Raw genomic sequence first — 21,589 nt, forward strand, 5'->3', positions numbered from 1 at the left:
ATGTGGCAAAAGAAAAGACATTAGAAGTTTTTCAACACTCAAAAAAAAAACCAAAATATGCCGATTAGGTGATCCGTGCGCTCGTTTACCGTCTTAGCCATAAAACTTATTTTTAAATTAACTTAGTATGAATAATCTTCGGATTTGTCACACACATTTTATTTATCTGCATAGGTACCTAAATTCATAAGACCTATTCATTTATGATTGCTAACACTGACTAAGCGTACTACAAATACCTATATACTTAGGTACCTATACATATACAAAAGTACTTACCTTTTATAGACTATGTACTCGTTTATGAATTGTAAAAACCCACTTAACCAGATAAAAGGTCACCGCAGGAAGTATTTGATTAGGAAAAAAATACAGCTATGATAGTTGTGAACTTGGGGGAATTCTTAACTCGATCTATTACTCTCAGAATTCAATGACACACTAATCTATCTGAGTTAGTATAATATTATAAAGAGGAATGATTTGATTATTTATTTATTTGCATTGAATAGGTTTCGAAACTACAAACGCGATTAAAATAAACTTGAAAGAGCTACTTTTCACGAAGTAACACACCTACACAGGTTCTTTTTTATCCCGATATTCTTACAGGATAGTAGAGATCGTTTGCCTACCTACTCATTTAATATCATCTCATGTGACATAGGGGGCTGACTGTAGGTAGGTACATATCTAAATTCCGATGTGGGTACTCTGTTATCCTGCAGACTAGGAAAAAACAGACCTACAATTTAGAACAAACTGTAATACGCAATTGAATAGGTAGTAATTATCCAGTTGATTTTCACTAAACATTTTCGTAGATTTTGATGTAGATAGTTGGCACTGATTGCTTCATCAAGGGATCCGTCCGCAAGTTTGCTGTAAAAATATCCCGTGATTGAAACCTCTGTACCAAGCTGAGTATTTTCAATGACCTGATTATGATGATTAATTAGGTAATTTGTGAAACTGACACTTGTCACAACAAGCTTTGCGTAACGTTTGCTCAGCTGAGTATGGGTCTAATGATTAGGCGAGTACTTAGGCATGTACTTATAAAACTTCCAACTTGTCACAATACACTAAAATCAGGGTATGAATCTCCACTTGATTGTCTATCATTTTGTGCGTTTTATTATTAGGCTTGCCGTTGCAGGAAGAAATCCCCATAATCTGGAAAGCTGGTGGTTGTTGGTCTGGTCTACGGCTAAAGACTGTGCCACCGCGTAGCGTATTCTGAAATGAGACGTGCAACCACTCGACCCAACCCGACCACAAGACAACCTGATGGCAAATACCTAACGGTCAGTGTACCCACTTAAACCATCATTTTCTATTTCAACAGGTGAACAGGATTGCAGTTGTATTATAGCCAATTCAATTTCAAATGACATATTGTTAGCATATCAGCAGACTGACAAGTAATGCGTGTGATTTGAAAGTGTAGGTAACTAGGTATTTTCAGGTTTCCAAATGTGAAAAGGAAAATACCCGTAATTGTTGCTTGACAGGTTTCAATTATATGACCCGTATCTTTCTGTTGCATAGCAATATTTGAACCTACCTAGTGGTGACTCATCACTAGCGGGTGAGGGTACTTCGGATATAAAATAAAACAAAGTAGTTTTTGAATCAGACTAAGTAGATTGCTACAAAAAATGCAATTAAATTAATAACAAAAAATCCCAAGACGCCAATAGTGACCCGTATTAGTATTGTCTTGTAAAAGATTTTAGAAAAGGAGAGCGAAGATTCTGTAATGAAGATAAAGCAATAGGTACCGGAGTAGAAAGTCCCCTCAATTCAATATTTCGTTCATCATTCTATTGTTGTCCGATCTGTTCATGTCAAGGAGGCGGGGATGACCAAACAAAAGTAGGTATCGCACTAAACTCGACCGGGTTAATAGCACAGTCTCGAGCTAATAGCTATAATATTGGATATATTTATATGAAAAAGAAGAGGTTGACCGTGACTTGGCCCACAACCGGCGCGAATGTTTTTAAAATCTTAAAAACATCTGCTTTTTTACAGGTTTCTTTCGAAACTAATAATAGTCATGGATGTGCATCGATACTATTTAAATATCACCTGTGTACAACTACAGCGACCATCGCTTTATAAATTGGTACTTATACCAATAAGTAATATATTTTATCTAATCTAATCTGGCTTAAATTGGAACGCTGGTGCTATTAACAGCATTTTATATGTTTGCAATGTTTACGTACTTGTTTTTGTTTATTGTTCATAGAGGTACTTACCAACGGCGATTTAAAGTTCTATTGATGAAAATTATTATGTCCAACTACTTCTGTCTTTTTGATTACCTGGATACCTACATATATAATTTACTTATAACTGTTAAAACCCTTTTTTATCATTTGATGAAAACTTCTGCTGCCCTTAAAGTCGCGTGCCTCTGTTGTATAGGACATAAAATCTTACAGTTACTTGACCAATAAAGTTAACGGGAACGCACAACGATAATTCATCAACATTTATCTAATTTAGCATACTTTTGATCGAAGTGTATTGTGTGGGCGATTTATTAAAAAGTATTCTTTTAATTTTAACTCTCGTTGACATCGGCTGGTGAGCTAACGCATACCAGTTTACAATACTAACATAAAAGAGGATAGCGACCGGCCCTCATTCACTCAGTCTGTCTCCGAGTCTCGCTACAGTGCAACGTTACGCTCCGCATGGTATTTTATATACCAATGTACCGTGCATAAATATTATATTTATAAAAACTTTGCCACTATATTATTGTGAGACGTCTTAGCAACAAAATTTATTAAAATCGATTCAAAATAATAGTAAAAACTCCGTGCACGTAAAGGACACCGTACGGTGAGTTATTTGTTTTGTTTCATTTGGATTATACCTGCGGTCGGTGTTGGAGTGGGCAGTCGTTAAAAAAATAATTATAATCACAGCATTTATGTTAGTTCTACAATAGTTAAAGACTTATCTGTATGTAGATAGAAGTAGTTATAGTTTTCCCATACGAAGTGCTTGTTAATTATTGTGTTGTAATGAAGCAGTGATGTTCTCACAGGCCCGTGTGTGCCGCTGCTGGTATCAGTACAGTACACTGGTCCGTCACCGCTAGCCAGATTATCATGCACGCTTTCTAATTTACTGTGACGAATTTTCGCAACAGTACGCGTATATAAACATCCATGTCGCTTTAATTCGTTGCACATTACAAGACATATACCTGCTTAATGCTGTTTAATCAACATTACGCATTGAGGACTTAACCTAAGCAGAACAAAACCTGCATAATTAAAGTTATTTTAATTAACGTAGTGGCCTACCTTCGATTTTTAATTAAATTGTTTTATTATGGTCAGAAAAATCAGACCTGTATTCATGTATGAAATTTATAGCATAAACAATATTATTTTTATTCGTTTCTAATAAACTGTAGGATAAATTAAGGCTTTCGGAATTTGAAATTATTATTGATGATAAAATTAAGCTACTTGTTGTTGATTTACACCGACCAGTACACGAAACAAAGTTTGATGAGCCCCTATAAGAAGAATACCTACAAATTAAATATGTGTACGCACTAACTACCGGTTTTAACTGGGAGGTATATTTTGCATGTCGCTGTGATATTGAAAATACAAAACAATTTACTAATACTACTTTAACACGACACGATTAGTAGAGTCGAGTTCCTTAAAGTAATATAAAGCGTAAAAAATTACAATAGGGTACACTACAAGTGCAACCTAATTTTGCACTTAACTTGCTGCGAAATCCGTGCTCGTAGCACGTAGCGCTTAGTTCGTAGCTCGTAGTGCATTATGCGTAGCACGTAGTATGAAATGCGTTTTTTCGCTATTTATCTCATAGTTGAGTAAATCGTGGGCTTGACTGACGAATCAGTTGCATGCAAAGAGTTTACAAACTCTACAATACTCAGTTCTCAACTTTACAAGCGGGAAGATCTGTTACGAACTACGCACTACAAGCTACGCACTACAAGCTACGCACTACGAGCAACGAACTACGTACTACGCACTCCGAGCTACGGTTGTATTTCTGCGTAACCTAAGTTATTAAGATTTTTCTAAGATTAGAAACATATATGATACCTCATAACTTTTTGACAGTGCGAGCTATATGGATTTTCTGTGTCTAGGTTTTTATCCGAATGAAATTATGTGGGTAAAAGGATACCTATCACATTTATACACTTACCACGTGTATACTTAGTGCATGGAACTCGGTATTATAATGCATGAATAAGGATACCTACGTACTTTGTGCATTTGATTCTGTTATGTTATTATGTTATGCGCATACATCTGTCGATAATTATAATCATATTCATATAATTAACAAACAGTAATTGCGATATGGCTTGAATATGAAAAAATAGAATACGGAAAACAGATTATAATACAGGTGACATATACTAGATACAGATGTTCTGGGATTTTTACTTGTATATGAATTGAGCTCATTACCCACGTGTAATTAGGAATCGTAATTGCATTAAGTAGGTAATGTGGTCCTTACATAATACAGTTATCCTGTATTGTACCTATTATAGGTATGTATGTAATGTTTCCTCCTTTCTTCGATCATTCCTGTATTTTATGTGATAATGAGTTTAATTTCATATACATAGTTCAACTAAAGCTAGTATTTCAAAAAAGCCATGTGCTAATTGTTGCCAATGCCAGGCGCTTGATTTGAACATTTCTCATGACTTCAAGAACATTATTGCTGAAATATCTTTTTTTACATAAAAGAAATCTAGCTTTTACTTTTATGGCAAATGAAAGGTAAATCCCATCAAAAACATCCTGTAAAAAACCCAAGTCTCGCAGCTCAGTCTTTCTACCGTCAAAAGTTGTGAGATCCATGTAATACCAAGTCGGTTAATCTATTTAGTGTCTACTTGAAGGACCTTCTGTCTTAAGTTATTACATAAGTTATTATCATGCCAATATTAAAAATATTTAACGTTTTAAACAAATAGATCGACTTGGACATCGCTTGATTTGATTATTAGTATGTATCACACTACACAGCACGACGGGCCAGCGACCAACAGGAACGAGAGTTTCAATCGCGTGAGGCGCGAGAGACTAAAGAATCTAATATAATATTGTAATATTCATTTTGTTTTCATGCGATGTCCAAGTCGATCTATTTGTTTAAAACGTTAAATATTTTTAATATTGGCATGATAATAACTTATGTAATAACTTAAGACAGAAGGTCCTTCAAGTAGACACTAAATAGATTAACCGACTTGGTATTACATGGATCTCACAACTTTTGACGGTAGAAAGACTGAGCTGCGAGACTTGGGTTTTTTACAGGATGTTTTTGATGGGATCTCACTTCTTTTTGTAGAGCCTTTCTTTTTGATACCATCTACTTCTAACGAATTTTGTTAAAGGTATTTTCTATTATGATATTTTCTTATTTTTATATGTACACTTAATTTTTATATGTACACTTAATACACACATGTTATCAAGTTATAAATGTATATGTATTTTTATATGTAAACACACCCTTACCCACCCTATACCCCCTCCCTTGCCTCATATGGTAGGTACCTATCTACACCTATTAAATTTATAACCACCACCAACCACCAACTGCATAAATAACTTTGTAATCCCATATATTTATATGGGATTACAAAGTTATTGATGCAGTTGGTGTATTTGGAAAACTGGACCGAAATTACAAAATATTTAAGTTTTCCCATGATTAAGACACTAAACTCTATATGTATTCCAAATATGAAGCTTCTAAGTCTGCTAGAAGTGCCTTGGACTTTTGATGATCGGTGAGTCAGTGAGTGACAAAATTTAGAAACTTTAACAAGTTGTCATTCTTAAACTACTGGTTCAAATTGACTGAAATTTTAAATATTCCGTGTTTATACAATGCCGGATTAGTTACTGAAGATTCAGGTTTCTTGCTTTATCCACAACCGAATTATAGGGGGTCGAAAAAGGCCCGAATTGCTTCGAGAAAAGGATGGTACGGCCGTGCCGCTTTTTTTTTGCTCGACTTGGCGGGGGCACTGCCGTGCCCCCAGAAACGCGTAAATAGAAAATAAAAAGCATGCTTGATGCATGCTTGAGTTCAATAGGTGAAATGGGTCTACAGTGACATAAAAGAGCTGCGAAACTGAATAGAAACTTGGAAAGTTAGCGGCTTCTACACAATGTAGGCAGCTAATGATCACCACCAAACAACAGCTAATATGGAAACTTGGTACTCGTTTAATAGATTTCTTTTCCTTATCATATATTTTTGTTTGAGTTTTAAAACATTAAGAGATGATAAGTGTTTAGAGAATTTTATGTTTAAAACCTGTTTTTTACAAACGAAAATACTACTGCATTTCTTCAACTCTTCAACAGTTGGTGGATCAAAAGAGTACAGCTACAGACAGTTATAATATAATCGATAGTTCATTATTATTCCGGTAACGCGCCTGCGCCGGTTCGGTTGGAGGATCTTATGCAAACGTTACGTGTGCGGTGGAGTATGGCCTTAAGGTTTCCGAAAAATGGACCAAGCGAACCGAGGTCACCAAAAACACTCAATATATTGTTCGAAACACAAACAGACCAGTAATATTGGAGGACAATATATTGTATGTCTTTCTGACAACGGTTCTGTTGTAGGGAATAGTATCATGCCATGGCATGGTGTACTAGGGTATGATACAATTAATGTCCTTATTGTAAGAACACCAAATATTGCATAGAATTACTGAATATTGCATATAAATAAAGATCCAAAACAAATAAACTATCTTATCTCTTGTCACACCACTAACTGCGCGTCACAGTTATCATGTAGATAGGTATACCCAAGGAAAATCCTTCAACGTACGAATTACCTTTTCAAATACTTCAAACATCGGTTTACACACCTAAACAATAGATAAATACATGCACAGTAGGTATGTGTAGGTCATAAACAAATTCTTTGTATATCTATTTACACTTCTTATCGACAACCCAACCCGGGTTTAACGCTTTTTTTGTTGTTTATTCATTATTGAGCAAACATTTTGTGATTATTCCGAAGGGCAAAATGGATAAGAATATGTGTGTAGGTATTATTGGAAATCAATCAAAATAAAGAGTGTAAACGTTATAAATACGGTTGTGTTTTACTAACAGTGTTTAACCCTGGGTATCTTGAGGGTTAAGCTGGGGTTTGATTTGAAATAAAAGGAGGTAGATAGTGATTACCAAACTCTTTTTAATTCCGAATGACTATACCAACCTAATGATATAGTACTGTCACTTAATTTGATACCTGATACCAACCTTCCAATAGATTCTCAGGATACTTATACTATAGCCTGAGAATCTTAACACCGCGATTCAGAAAACGGACTCAAATAAAAAGCTCCATCTATTAGCTAAATTTGGAACTATGTTTTGACTGAATCGCGGGTTTTGACAGATTAGTTGCTATGCGGTTAAACATTCCGCCCACCAAGGACATTATGTGCAACATTATGTCCTTCTAAAGTTAAACACCCAAAATATATAGATAAAAAACCCTTACAATGTGACTTAAATCTAACTTATAATGATAAAAACCGAACTTAACATAGAAATGCTTACAATGATAAAAAACCCGAACTAAACTTAACAATGCTTACAATGATAAAAAACCAAAATTACAATTCTACAACAGTACTTAAAACTATCCTAACTTATGAATATCCCTAGGTAATAGGCAATACACACAGCTTGGATGTTGACCTTTGAACATAGAACCATTACTGCGAATTGTAACTACCCGTGTAAGATTGTCTAACCCCGAATGCTTTTCAACCACTCTGCTAAGAAGCCATCGACAGGTAGGTAAATTATTTTCTTTAATTACAATATGAAATGAATGAATGAATGAAGAATGCTGCTGTCTACCGCCCACCCTGACGATATAACCGGAATCAAGGTATGGTAAGCTGCTCTTTTCTTTTAGTTTTATGTTTTTCCCGCACAGGTAACTGAACAGAATACTGGAAGGTGTCGCAGGTTCTGTTCCAGGTAAGTCCCTTTTGCTTAATTTTATTGCTTGCTTGCTTATTTATCCCTTTTCCTACACCATCTAGTCCCTTGAACGAGTGTGTTTTCCCGATAATTTTCCCTAGTAATTCACTGCTGTTGCTTAACCCGTTTTGTACAGTGAATCCTCTCTTTGCTAGTAACTCGTTCATTTGATTATAGGATTGCTTTTCCCTCATATGTTCTTTTCCTAGTTTCTTCTTCAGGATTTCGTTCTCACTGAGGTGAGTATGCATCACAGTAATATTTGATATATTCTGTGAAGAAGAAGCTACTGTACCCGATATAATCCATCCTAATATGGTAGCTTGAGCTACTGTGCTGCCATCTGGTGCCTTTTTAAACCCGTTCTTCAAAATCTGACTATAAATCTCTGCCCCTAACAACATATCTACTTTATCAGGTTTATGATATCTAGGATCCGCTAGTTCGATGTCACTGACTTGAGCCCAATCTAAATACGACGTTTCTCTACCCGGTAAATAAGACGTTATAGATTTGAGAACGTATGCTTTGACTGCAAGTTCAACTGACGGATCTATCCTAGATTGGATTTTAACCTCAACAACCGAATTAAAGACTAATTTTTTATGACCATTCATGCCAGTAGCTGAACCCTTAACTGCTTGTTTACGTAACCCTAAACTCTGCACAGTACGCTCCGTAATAAAAGACGCTTGTGAGCCTTGATCTAATAGTGTTCTGATCGTATACAAACCTCCGTTTTTGGATACAGCCCTCACTTGCGCTGTGGGTAGCAAGACTTGACTACTTACTCCACCTTTAGAGAAACAAGCTACGACATTGTTCTGAGATTCCACTCCGACTGTAGTTGAATATGCTTGCGTTGATAAATTTCCCTTAACACCAGCAGACTCCTGCTCACCTTTAGGGTGCAGCAAAGAGTGGTGTCTACGCTTACATATTCGACACGATGCTGTACATTTACACAACCTAGCAGAGTGGTTGTATCCCAAACAATTAAAACATAAATTGTGATCTTGCACAAACTTACGCCGTACATCCACATCCTTATTAACAAATTGTTTGCAATTCCTTATTTTGTGCTCGCTACTATTACACACCGGACATACCTTGGTTGTATTGGTCGCTGTGTGAAATACCCTTTCCTTACAAACAATGTTTTTACTTGACTTAGTACCTAAGAATTCAAGTGCCCTATAACGTGCTGTTAAAAATTCTTTAAGCTGTTCAAATGTGGGCAGCTCATCTGAATCTACATTACTAGTGACTTTTAGTTCCCAATCCTTTCTGCTATCAGGATCTAGTTTTGATGTTACAATGTGAATTATTATAATATCCCATGATGTTACATCTATATCCAAGTTAGTTAAAGCATTTAAGCAATCTGATGTAGTATCCATTAATTCTTTTAAAGCACTAGCTGACTCTTGTACAATGTTTTTCTGACTGAGTAATCTAACCAAAATGCAATGTGATAAGTATTTCCTATTGTTATACCTAGTCTCCAACTGAGCCCAGGATCTTTCATAGTTAGTTTCAGAAGTTGGTATATGACGGAGGAGCTGCTCGGCTTCCCCACTCAAATAACTTTTTAAGTAGTGCAATTTTTGCACATTATCAATAGTGCTATTATTGTGGATTGCTGACACAAACAAATCGCGAAAGGTGGGCCATTCAGTGTATTTCCCGGAAAAAGTTGGAATTGTTATTCTGGGTAACTTAATAGTCATGCTTTTACCCGGTGAACTATTCTCTGAAGACCCCATAGCTGGAGAAACATCGTTTTTCTGTAATCTACATAATGTGGTTTTTAATTCGCATTTGAAATCTAAATATAATTCTTCTGTGTTAAAATAGACCTCGTTTACAATGTATGGTGAAGATGTCAACTGCTCATATTCAATATCTTTAATAATTTGTGTATGTGTTACAGTGAATTGTGCCCATAATTCTTCAATCATTTCTAATCTAGTTTCTAAATATTGAACAGAAATCCTATCTTTGGGCGATTTTTTAAAATTAATTTTCGCTCTTGACAATCTGACATGAATGTCATCTTGAAGTTTGACATGCGATTGCAAAGACATTTTTTAAGAAAAATTCTGTAACTAAAGAGGTTGAAATGTTTCCGAAAAAGTATAGTTAACAAAATTTTCTAAGTGTATGAGAAGAGATGAAATTTTTACAAGTGTTTGGAATTTTGGGGAATCTACTAAAAATCGGGCATAGGTTCCCCGTCTGAACAGAATTTTGCTTAAAACTAACTAAGTCTACATCTAAAATTACCTAAATTATTCTAAGTCCAAGATTTCTTGAAATTCTACCAAGTCCAAGATTTTTTCAAAGTGAAATTCTTCTAGGTTTTAAAGTTCACTTTTGCTTGAATAATTTCACAAAGTACTCACGTTTGCGCACTATCACTCACTTCCTTTCCTTACGACGTCGTCCGCCGTCTGCAGCTTGCTTGCTGCTGCTGATGAGTAGTAGCGCCGCTTCGATGCTCAGCTCAGCTCCTGGGATACCTCTTCCGATGATGTTCAGCTCCGGCTGCAATACTTGCTTGAACTGCAGGCGCCCTCTGTCGGCGACACTGGGAGCACTTCAGTGGCGACCCACCACTGTTGTCCGTGCTGCTGATACCCCAAAAACTCTAAGAGCATCCGGCTCGAAGGACCATGTTTAACCCTGGGTATCTTGAGGGTTAAGCTGGGGTTTGATTTGAAATAAAAGGAGGTAGATAGTGATTACCAAACTCTTTTTAATTCCGAATGACTATACCAACCTAATGATATAGTACTGTCACTTGATTTGATACCTGATACCAACCTTCCAATAGATTCTCAGGATACTTATACTATAGTCTGAGAATCTTAACACCGCGATTCAGAAAACGGACTCAAATAAAAAGCTCCATCTATTAGCTAAATTTGGAACTATGTTTTGACTGAATCGCGGGTTTTGACAGATTAGTTGCTATGCGGTTAAACAAACAGAAATGTGATGACTAGACGACGTTTGATAAAAAAAAAACTCATAGCCATAAAAATATTTTTTGTCTATTTATATTTTGTTAAAGGTACAATAACTTCAATCAGTATTCAATGCAAAGCTTGTAAACTGATCGTTACCATACAATTTCAAATAAAATGTTTGAGCTTCGCCGTTGTTAAATAAACCGTTATTTCGAGTAAGTTCTGTAAATAAGCGGTACAAGTCTCAGGCAGACATGAAATAAAACCTATACAGCGATATCACTCGAACTAAACCCGTTAAAAAAAGTTATTGGTAAGGGATTTTTTTTAATAAATATGTATGACTAATGTAACTTATAAATCAAAGGCGGGTCAGTTGTTGATAAATATTTGCAATGCAGAAATTCGCGAGACAATGACAGATGCTGCGTTGTTGTGTTATTGAAATATGGGAGAAACCACAATATCATTTTGCGGGAATCCCGAGACCTTCTCGGTGGAACAATGAAAATATGTGAAATTGCTACCGTACCGTACTGTGCACAGCTGTTACCTCGTGTGCGTGTTACACCGTTACCTTGGTCACCTTTGTTCTATGTATTTTCAAATTGAACTACACACTGACATAATATCATGTGAATAGTCTGTCTACTTTAACATTACTCGGGACTATAACATAACATGATTAGATGACTATATGTCTAGCCTCGTTGCATATCCAACTGGATATGGTTTACTGAACTTTAGTGGTTGCAATTTCACCTGACCAGCTTCGATTTCGATTTGTATTACCAGCGTGGTTATTAGTAAGTTGCTATTATAAAATATGTTGGATGGTTCCTTTAAATCTCAAAACTTTTTTTTTAATATTAAAAAAATATGAGATTTTCTCTTCTTTTAGAGAAGTTAGTGTAGATTACTGTATATACTGAAGGTAACTTAAGTTGCAGTACACACGTTTAAAAAAAGGAAAACCTAAACACAACAACAAAATAGTAGGACCCATGTCAGAATAAAAAGTCATTGTTTGTAAAAGTTATTCTATTGTATTCAATCAATCACCATTTCAATCTGGGTTTTGTGGTAACTTTAAAAATATGAATACCGTAGTGACACGGTTTGTTGTCCGGTTGTGTAATAAATGTGCCGAGGATGACGTGTTGCCTGACTTTCGCTGCAGCATTGATTTCAAAGGGAAATCCAAACATTGCGCGGTACTCGCTGGAGGTGGCGCCATCTGAATATTGTGACCTACTCACGAACTAAAGGAGGCTGGGATTCCCTAATGTGACGTCGACACCTTGAATTCTCCGTTGCATACAAGCACCATCTGAATTACCGCCAATATTATTTTATTACTTATACACATTTATTTGCTCGATCAAACGAGTTATATTATTATTGACGAATAATAAAAAAACATTGTCGAATACATATGTTTTATTTTATTGGAGGACGTTATGTTAAAATATTAAATCAGTCAGTGTTGTTATTGGCAAGTAATAAACGTTTACAAACTTGTTAACATCCTTGTTGTGAAATCGTAAATGATATTCACGTGAAAAGTGGTAAAACCTATATACAAGTTTAGTGCGAGCACCTCTCTTAAACGTAAGGTCAACTGAAATTAACTCATATGTGCTGACTCATCAGTACTCGGAAGCAGTATACTTAACGTCCCACTTTCGTTTACATAAGACGGTGTTATTTTTCGAAAACACATCCTTTTGCTTGAGTTTGACTCACTAAAGAAATAGAGGTTACTTAAATTTTAAACGTCTTTTTAAGTAATTGTCGGCGTATGTGGAAAAGCGAGTTTGTGAATCCACTATTTATTAATTATTACAGGTTTTCTAAATATCAGCAGTGCATCAAGTAAATTATGTCATTGGCCGCTTATACGCGGGTAAACTGTTCGCGCGTTATATCACAGATACACCAACTACCTACGACGTAGACGTATTCTAAATACTTATGCATTAACTCGATGGCAATATGCAGCTGCGTGTCGGTTATCAGGTCAAGCTTTAACAAGCGGTACAACATGGTTGGGGTTTTCCCATCCGTGTAATCAATTGGTAGGTATGTACAATTGTACATTATGTATATATGTATTCCGGAACAGCGCGGCGACAGATGTAACCAGCTCCTAACGATACGATGTGATGATATCATATGTATGGTTTAACGCAAAAATTGACAACACTTGACATCGTCGTTCATCGTTTGCCTTTTGACTTTCAATCAATCGATTTGTTCAAAGCGTTCATAGCAAAATCACGAAATTAAATTAATTAACCTCTTCTAAAATGAGGGTGAGTGCAGTGGATGCGAGGCCACCCATCAATCACATGCTATGGCCGGACATGATTGAGCACTAACAGATATGACCCCCATTTTTGCGTCTAGATCATTAAATTAGGTTCAAACTTCTGACACACGATAATTAACTAGCTTTCTCAAGTCATATTTAATTATGTTAAGTATGTATCAGTCTCACGCTGTCATTAATTTTTTTCATGTAGGTAGCTGCAAAATTACTGTTAGAATGTAATTATGAGTGGCTAAAAATAAAATTCATTAGCATGATTGAAGGAGTGTGAGGGCAGTATTTAAATAGGGGGAAGATAATATAACAACGTCACGCCTTTTATCCCCGAAAGGGTAGTAGTATACACCCACTTTTCACCATTTGTGTTATAAGTCCCATGTAATAGGGGGTGAATTAGGGGGAGGATAACATGCAACAAATCTAGGTCTCAGGTACGTCACGTAAACACGTATACGTTTGTAATTGGACATTTGATTTCAATTATTGTTGCTATTAAAACAAGTTGTAATTATAGCAATTTAAATGTTTATAAGAAACGTTCGAGAAGACAGTCGTATCATATGATCGCAGTGTGTATCGTGGGTGGCTGACCGCAGCCTGCCCCACCTCTTGCCCGAGGAGAAAGCGCGGTGAAATGACCACAGATAAAATTATTTCTGTCTGAAATAACTTTGCACTTTTTGCCAGACGTTGTACAATAGATTTGTTACGTCGTGGTTGATATTACTTATGCATATAAGTTGCATAGATCAAAACAACACTGTACTTAGTTAGAAGCAAATTATTTTTATTATTAAGGTATCTTCATTATCTATTTAAAAAACCTGTCATGGCTACGTTTAGATACATAAAAATTCATCACAACCAGACCCTAAACAGTCATTAGTGGATTATTATGAGAGTCGTTTTGTTCGGGAATCAAACCCGCCCGATAAGTTTTGTCGATGTCGAGCTTTAATTTTATCCGAATCAGTGCCAACCAAATAATTTGACTGCACGTCAACATCTTCTTGACTCAAATGTCTAGATTTCTTTTTTATAAAAACGTTGCCCCATACTAGGATTTTCTCCTGATTCGTGAGTGCGTTTATAAACATACAACATACAAAGTTCACGATATAAGTTTTTAAACTGACATGGTCACTAACACTAGAATTGGAAGTTACAACGGGATATTTACCATGTTTTTCAATCTTAATGAGTTTTCGATATTTCGGCACTGTTGCAAGCGCCGTAAATATCCCGTTGTAACTTCCAATTATAGTTAAGTTTACATACACAAAACATCTGAACCTGAAACAAAAAAATATGGATTACACAAAGAGTAGCTTCATGTGGGAATCGAACCCGCTATGGGTAGCGCGAGTGTCGGTTGCCCAGCCACCACATGGTTGGTACAACCATGCAACCAATGTATGTAATTGCAATAGTTACGTGTGAGAACTATCAAAACTATTTATACTAATTCATTTCCTTTAAATAATGGATCTGTTAAAATGAAAATATTTATGTTTTGTATTTAACTATATCTACACCTTATTATTTCCTGAGTAAACAAATGGTTGACTAACCCGATCGTATGATGCATGTTGTAAATAATACAAATGCTTACGCAAGAATTTTAATTATAGCCTAATTATTTCGATACATATTCTAGTACGTATTTATGTCATACTTATTTTCTAGATAAGAATTGTAGCTCTAATTTTAAATGAAGCTCATCGAGGTAACCATGAATCATTACTGATAAGTGGATTCACATAATGACACACGTACCTAAACATCCAACGTGTATAAATTGTAGGTGCACAGACCGTAGTAATCAATACATGTGTGGATAGTAAACCTGTACGTGGCTGCTGTTCTTGTTTTCCCTATTGAATAATCTGTGCGAAGTTTCTCATTTCTGGCGTTGTTTGTTTCAGAGGCAAAATGCTGAAGGTAGCGGCTGTGGGCCTGCTGGTCTTAGCGACCGTCAACAGCCAGTGTTTCTACAAAGATGACTCTTCCAAGAAACTCGACCCTGAAGCTCGCATATCGTTATACCGAGGGCAGTTGGAGTTCACTCTGAACTTGTTCAACGCCATTAACAAAGCTGTTCCCGACGACAACATCTTCTTCTCGCCCTTCTCTGTCTACCACGCGCTGGTGCTCGCCTACTTCTCCTCTGGTGGACAAACTGAGCACTCCTTGAAGGAATCTCTGCGGATCGCTGAAAATATGGTAGGTTCTGACGGATACATAATTCTGAAACTAAATGTTTAAGGAAAACACACATCACAATTGGATAAAAGAGATGCCCAATTGCTTATAACCGGTTAATTTGATTGAGGAAAAATATTTTGGTGAGGATATTTACACATCCTCAATTTAACTTGCGGACTAGTAATAAGAACTACTACCTACTGGTGTAAGTCTGTCGTATCACTAACAATATTAAATATACGTGTGTCTCAATTCTAGGACAAGATCAACTTGATGACGGCGTACAAGGTGGACAAGCGGTCGCGAGCTGCCAACAACAACAGCGACAGCTACGAGTTCACGAGCGCCAACAAGCTGTTCACAGACGCCAGCCTGCAAGTCCGCCAGTGCATGCTGGACCTGTTCGGAGAGGAACTGGAAACTCTGGTAACTATCTAGTCTTCGTATATTTTTAATGGCTAACTACATACTGCAATGTCTATGTTTAGGACTAACCCTACCTATTCAAAAGAAGATCAGGCGGATATTTTGGGTTATATTCAAGTACATACAGAAAAATAACATAAATAGCTTTTAAAATGTAAACTTTATAATAAGTTAGAAATCACAGACATCACTGAATTTATAATATTATTGCTTACAGAACTTCCGTGAGAATCCTGGTGCTGCCCGTTCGTACATTAATGACTGGGTTAGTCAGATAACCAAGAACAACATCAAGGACCTGATACCCGAGGACGGCATCACGCAGGCCACAAAGTTGGTGCTGGCTAATGCTGCCTACTTCAAAGGAGTGTGGGCTTCCAAGTTCCCTAAAGAGAGGACAAAGAAGGAGGCCTTCTTCGTCTCGGAGACACGTCAGACACTCGTACCGTTCATGAAGCAGAAGGGAACGTTCCATTACAGTAAGTTCTTTTTAGTAATAAATATGGGCTTCAGGTTGTTCCACCAGAGTTGTGTTATGTAGCTATGTTATGAAGATATACTGTTATATCTTCAAGCTTCTAAGCTGTGAAACTATGTGACCGTTTCCACTATGTAGTTGTGCGAGAAAGATGTGCAGTTCGGGTATGCAATATGCCGATAGTAGGAAAGACATCCATATCCCACACCCTTAGCATGCATCTATAGCACGCAGCCATGGCACGCATCTTCCCATATAAAAAACATAGCTTAGCATAGTCCATTTCCACCAGTGCTAAGCAATGTATACCAATGAATATGATTGGAGGAAGTCAAACGCCATCCACAGCAACGTAGCATAGCACATCTTTGGTGGAATAGCACCCTTATTCTGCTCTTTGACCTTAATATAACGACATTAAAACTTCTTCTATCGTCGTTTATAATGTACATTATCTAATTGTTTCGTTCCCCTATAAGATCATGATTGACCATAACGATTTTCGCTATAGAAATTATGTGAAAAGGTTGATTTCATGTCGGTAGCACACCTAAGCATGTATGCAAGTAACTCGCACATTATACTCAGTATCGCTCCCTACGCGTTAGTCAGACCTTCAGACAACAAATAAATAACCCTAAAGTAGGTACCACCTAACCTCAACTAATAAATGTTAATTTGTATTTTCAGTGGTAAGCGACGAGCTCGGTGCCCAGATCTTGGAACTGCCTTACAAGGGCAATGACATCAGCATGTATATCTTACTGCCCCCTTACTCCATGAAGGAAGGTTTGTACTCATATTTTTATGTACATCTTTAAAATACTATACCCGCGAATATGTAGATTTTAGTAGTTGTTGTTGTGTCTACCAGTTCTAAAATCTTCTAGAGTGTTGCTTAGAAATCTTAGAACGGCATAATATACCAATTACTTCCCTGTCCAATTTTTCCAAACTCCGACTCCCCAACAACCCTTAAATTCGTAACCTCCAAAAGGCCGCAACGCACTCGTAACGCCTCTGGTGTTTCGGATGCCCATGGGCGCCGGCGATAGCTTACTATCAGGTGATCCGTAGGCTCGTTTACCAGCTTATACCATAAAAAATAGATCTTTTAATAATCATTTATTTACACTGTTTTGTGTAAGGGAAAATTGTGGCTGAACGGTGTTGAAATGTATGTAAAACGGCAACATCGATTAATCTGATAAGTTACAATAGAGTTTAAAATTTATCTTAATAAAGAAAACTTCTACCGTTATCCAATAAGCATATTCAATTCATCGACTGTTACTTTTTTACTAGTTGCAGGGCTTGTTTGTATTTTTCTTACTTTAATAAAGTCTATCTCTAGATAAAGCCTGTGACGATCTTTCTTAGAATTTTACCTTAACCAGAGAACTGCATTTAACAAAAATACTTATTAGTATAACGTCCAATATTTTTTTACAATATCACGATCATGTTTCTACTAATGTAATTCTAAAGATAAGTTACCTAAAGTCAAAGGCGTAATAAACAAAAAAGAAAAAAAGTGCAATTGAATTGAGTTCTTATTTGGCAAGCTCTTACCACAGCCAGTAACAAACACTTTCGATGGTATCACAACTTCGTTTACGTCGGATAGAGATCTAAGTGCTTAATCTGATATGAATGATGGTACTTACTGTAAACCGTGGTTTCTAGTTCACTCGGTTGATAACGGTACATTCCAATTTAAACCTCATGGATTATTTGTTGCTTTATTTGACCTGTCGGTACTTTAGTTCCATCAATCATAATTTGCTGTGTGGCTATTATTGTGACCTGCGACTAGTCGTCGGATGAGAATTGATTTATTTTAGTGTTAAAATCATTTGTAATGACAGCTCTAAGATATTTCCCAAGACTTTTGCCGTTAGTTCTTAGCCACAGCAAAAAAAATAACTATATTACCCTATCAGCATTCACTATGTGCAACGGATATGTTAATCCAGGTCATGGTGTCTTTGTAAGTGCCATTTTTTAGAAATCTCTGTAGTACCTATAAGTACCTACATCATTATCAGAAACTTTCGCAACTATTTGTGAGGCTACAATAGTCTCGCAGTGACTTTACAAAATAATAAAACCTTTTATTAGCAATTACTTATTGATGAATGTAACGTTGTCGGTAGGTGTCACCAACATCATCGCGAACCTGACCCCGGAGCGCCTGGCCGCTGTCGTCGAGGAAGGCTACATGGGTCGTGAGGTCATCGTTGAAATACCCAAGTTCACCGTAGAGAAGAGCCTGCCTTTAAGAGATGTGAGTATGACCTTTTATTTATCGTGACTCAGTAGGTTTGTAGATCTAGTACAACAATTGGAATGTTCGACCTTTATATGTTCAGTCGTTTCTATTTAAGGTAAACCTATAAACATAGAAGCTAATACATAGGAACAGGAATAAGGTAATAGAGCTGGATAAATTGTCTTTTTTAATGATATATTATGATGATGTACAATGTACATCCACTTTTCACCATTTGTGTTATAAGTCCCATGTAATAAGGGGTGGCCTATTGTCATATACTGGGCACGATTCTAGACTCCACGCTACTACAGAGAAATTAAATATTACGTGCTGTAATGTGTACCTCTGCCAACCCCTTCGGGGATAAAAGGCGTGATTATGATATTATATCTTTTGAATCACATACCCACTTTCTTTACTTGTGTTCGGTTTTATAAAGTCCACAACTAAAATATTATGTTATTTACTTCAGGTGTTGGAAACATTAGGAGTCGGTGACTTGTTCAATGCGACCGCTGACTTCACCACGTTGTCGGAACAGCCTGGCATTCTCTTCGACGATGCCGTTCACAAGGCGAAGATACAGACTGACGAAGAAGGTACGTAACGAAACCACAAATCAATTAGTCTTCTAGGCTCACGGACATATTCTGCAAGTCATTGTTAAATTACAAGTCGTAACTCATCATCATGATCTTTATATATTCCGCTCTCATGTTTCTGAATCACTTTAAACTTTCACTATTTGAAGATTACAAGGAAAACAATGTATCTACACGATTTGTCGTGTTCTAATGTTCGGTACTTATTAGCTGGGCGTCCAACGTATTAGTTACATGAACCTAATTGTTGTACCTAATAAAAATCGGAAAATACCAAGGGCAGAAGTAAATTTACTACTTAGGCGGCTTATTAATTTAATTTTATATTTATAATTTTAGAATATGGGACTGTACCTAGAAAATGTACATTAATTGTGTTGTAAAATGAGTCAGTAACCGTGACATCTTAGGGATTGTTTATTGAATTAATTTCATGTTGTAATATGTACGTTCTTAGTCTAAAGTAAACTATATTATTACAGGTACTGTAGCAGCTGCAGCAACGGCAATCTTCGGATTCCGTTCATCCAGGCCCGCGGAGCCGACTCGATTCGTGGCCAACTTCCCGTTCGTGTACGTCATCTACGAACGCCCCACCAACTCCATTCTCTTCATGGGCGTCTACAGAGACCCCAAGAAGTAAACCAAAAGAACTGAACATGTATCATATGTAGAATTTAAACTTTATACATCTTATTAGCTATTTTTCTATATCAGATCTGTTTGTACTTACTTAAACACTGACTACTACATACATATTCTTCAATTTGACCAACGTATAGATGCATTGAAATCTATTAGTAGATTTCTTTCTCTCTCTATCTCTCTTTTTTGAAGTTTGTATTACTCACGAATGACAGAAAGTAAAGGTGTGGATTGCTAGACTACATATTTGAAGTAAGTAATTAACAACTAAGGTAGTTGAAATGAAATGACTTTATTTTTGTAAATATGCTACAAAAGAGCACTTTTACACGTCAAATTAAAAAAAAATCTAGATGATGTCAGCCTTTCCTAACGGACTACTCTGTGAAGAAATGCCGAAACAAACTCAGAGGTCATTGTCTCTTTTGATGTCCAAGACAATATTTGAGGAAATGATGTGTGAGGACTGTGCAAGTTCCTTGTGTAGTGGCCTTTTGAGGAAAGAACCGCAGCAGTTTAAGGGGACTCGTTCTGGCTTCACACGGTTCTTGCACTAACAATATTGTATGAAATTAAAAATAAATAATATTATAATAGTTATATTAAATAATAGCTTCGCCTAAAAATTGTTTCTAATGTAGACAAATGAAAACTGTTAGAAGCTCATTGAGAGCCAATATTTTGTTCATAATCTTTTCAGTGACGAATCATGATATTGAAATATCTACGACAATAATAATAATTTATGTATAATATGTTTGTACTATGTGATATCAAAACTAGAGTAAACATTCAGATACGTGTCTATAAGTGACCAGTTTAATTATACCTATCTCATAAGCTACAGTTAATCTAGAATAGTTTTGTATTTATTTATTTTACGCTAAGACATTCAAATGCAAGAGATCTTGAATAATATTGTTAAATTGTTTCATTGAAATTACTTGGGTCTGTTTGTAAAGTAAGACGTAGTTTTATGTTTTATAGTGTTTGTAATAAGGTAACCTATGCGGAATGATTGTGGTTAAGTTTATTAAACTTAATATGTCTACATGACATAATCCAACCATTTCTTTTTATTCAATTATTGCCCAACTCGCCACCTGTACCTAATTTTTAACAAAAGAACCGAAAGTAAACGTACACGTTTACTTTTTTTTATGGTATAAGCCAGTAAACGGACAGACAGGTGATCCCTGATGGTAAGCAATCGCCGACGCCCTTGAATACCGGAAACGCCAGAGGCGTTACTAGCGCTTTGCTGGCCTTTTGGGGGTTAGGAATTTAAGGTTGTTAGGGAGTCGGGGATTAGAAAGATGGGGAAGAGGTCCCCCGGTAACCCAACACACAACGAAACACAACGCAAGCATTGTTTCACGTTGGTTTTCTGTGAGGCTATGGCTCTGGTCGAGCCGCCCTATTCGTGCCGAAACATGGCTCTCCCGCATTTTTACTTTTTTAATTTTTATTACAAAGAAGAAGACACGGACCAAAAACATTAAATTACATTACAGTCGTAACTCCATAATAATTAACTACTTACAAGCTGGTGGTAAGTCTACCTTGACATCACAAGGGA

The 21,589-nt window shown here is 36.4% G+C and overlaps 1 protein-coding gene across 2 annotated transcripts; it reads left to right on the forward strand.

The window, feature by feature from the left end:
* The first annotated feature begins 2,649 nt into the window (after positions 1-2,649).
* Positions 2,650-21,077, forward strand: LOC118262736 (serine protease inhibitor 88Ea). Of its 2 annotated transcripts, none has more exons than XM_035574307.2 (8): positions 2,650-2,859; positions 15,305-15,602; positions 15,843-16,010; positions 16,228-16,489; positions 17,179-17,277; positions 18,645-18,775; positions 19,236-19,362; positions 19,848-21,077. In XM_035574307.2, exons 2-8 carry the CDS (start codon positions 15,312-15,314, stop codon positions 20,006-20,008), a joined length of 1,239 nt encoding a protein of 412 aa, XP_035430200.1. In that variant the 5' UTR covers positions 2,650-2,859; positions 15,305-15,311; the 3' UTR covers positions 20,009-21,077. The 2 variants fall into 2 exon arrangements, with proteins under 2 accessions (XP_035430200.1, XP_035430201.1); XM_035574308.2 differs by lacking the exon at positions 2,650-2,859 and adding an exon at positions 15,089-15,227.
* Positions 21,078-21,589: the final 512 nt, after the last annotated feature.

This window comes from Spodoptera frugiperda, chromosome 12 (assembly GCF_023101765.2).
Source record: "Spodoptera frugiperda isolate SF20-4 chromosome 12, AGI-APGP_CSIRO_Sfru_2.0, whole genome shotgun sequence".
Classification (NCBI taxonomy): Eukaryota; Metazoa; Arthropoda; class Insecta; order Lepidoptera; family Noctuidae; genus Spodoptera; species Spodoptera frugiperda.

Bases quoted from the DNA above. Each gene is read 5' to 3' on its own strand.
- LOC118262736 (XM_035574307.2), top strand. From the start codon at position 15,312: ATGCTGAAGGTAGCGGCTGTGGGCCTGCTGGTCTTAGCGACCGTCAAC. The intron at 17,278-18,644 runs GTTTGTACTCAT...CGTTGTCGGTAG, and splicing joins CCCTTACTCCATGAAGGAAG to GTGTCACCAACATCATCGCG. The intron at 19,363-19,847 runs GTACGTAACGAA...ATATTATTACAG, and splicing joins GATACAGACTGACGAAGAAG to GTACTGTAGCAGCTGCAGCA.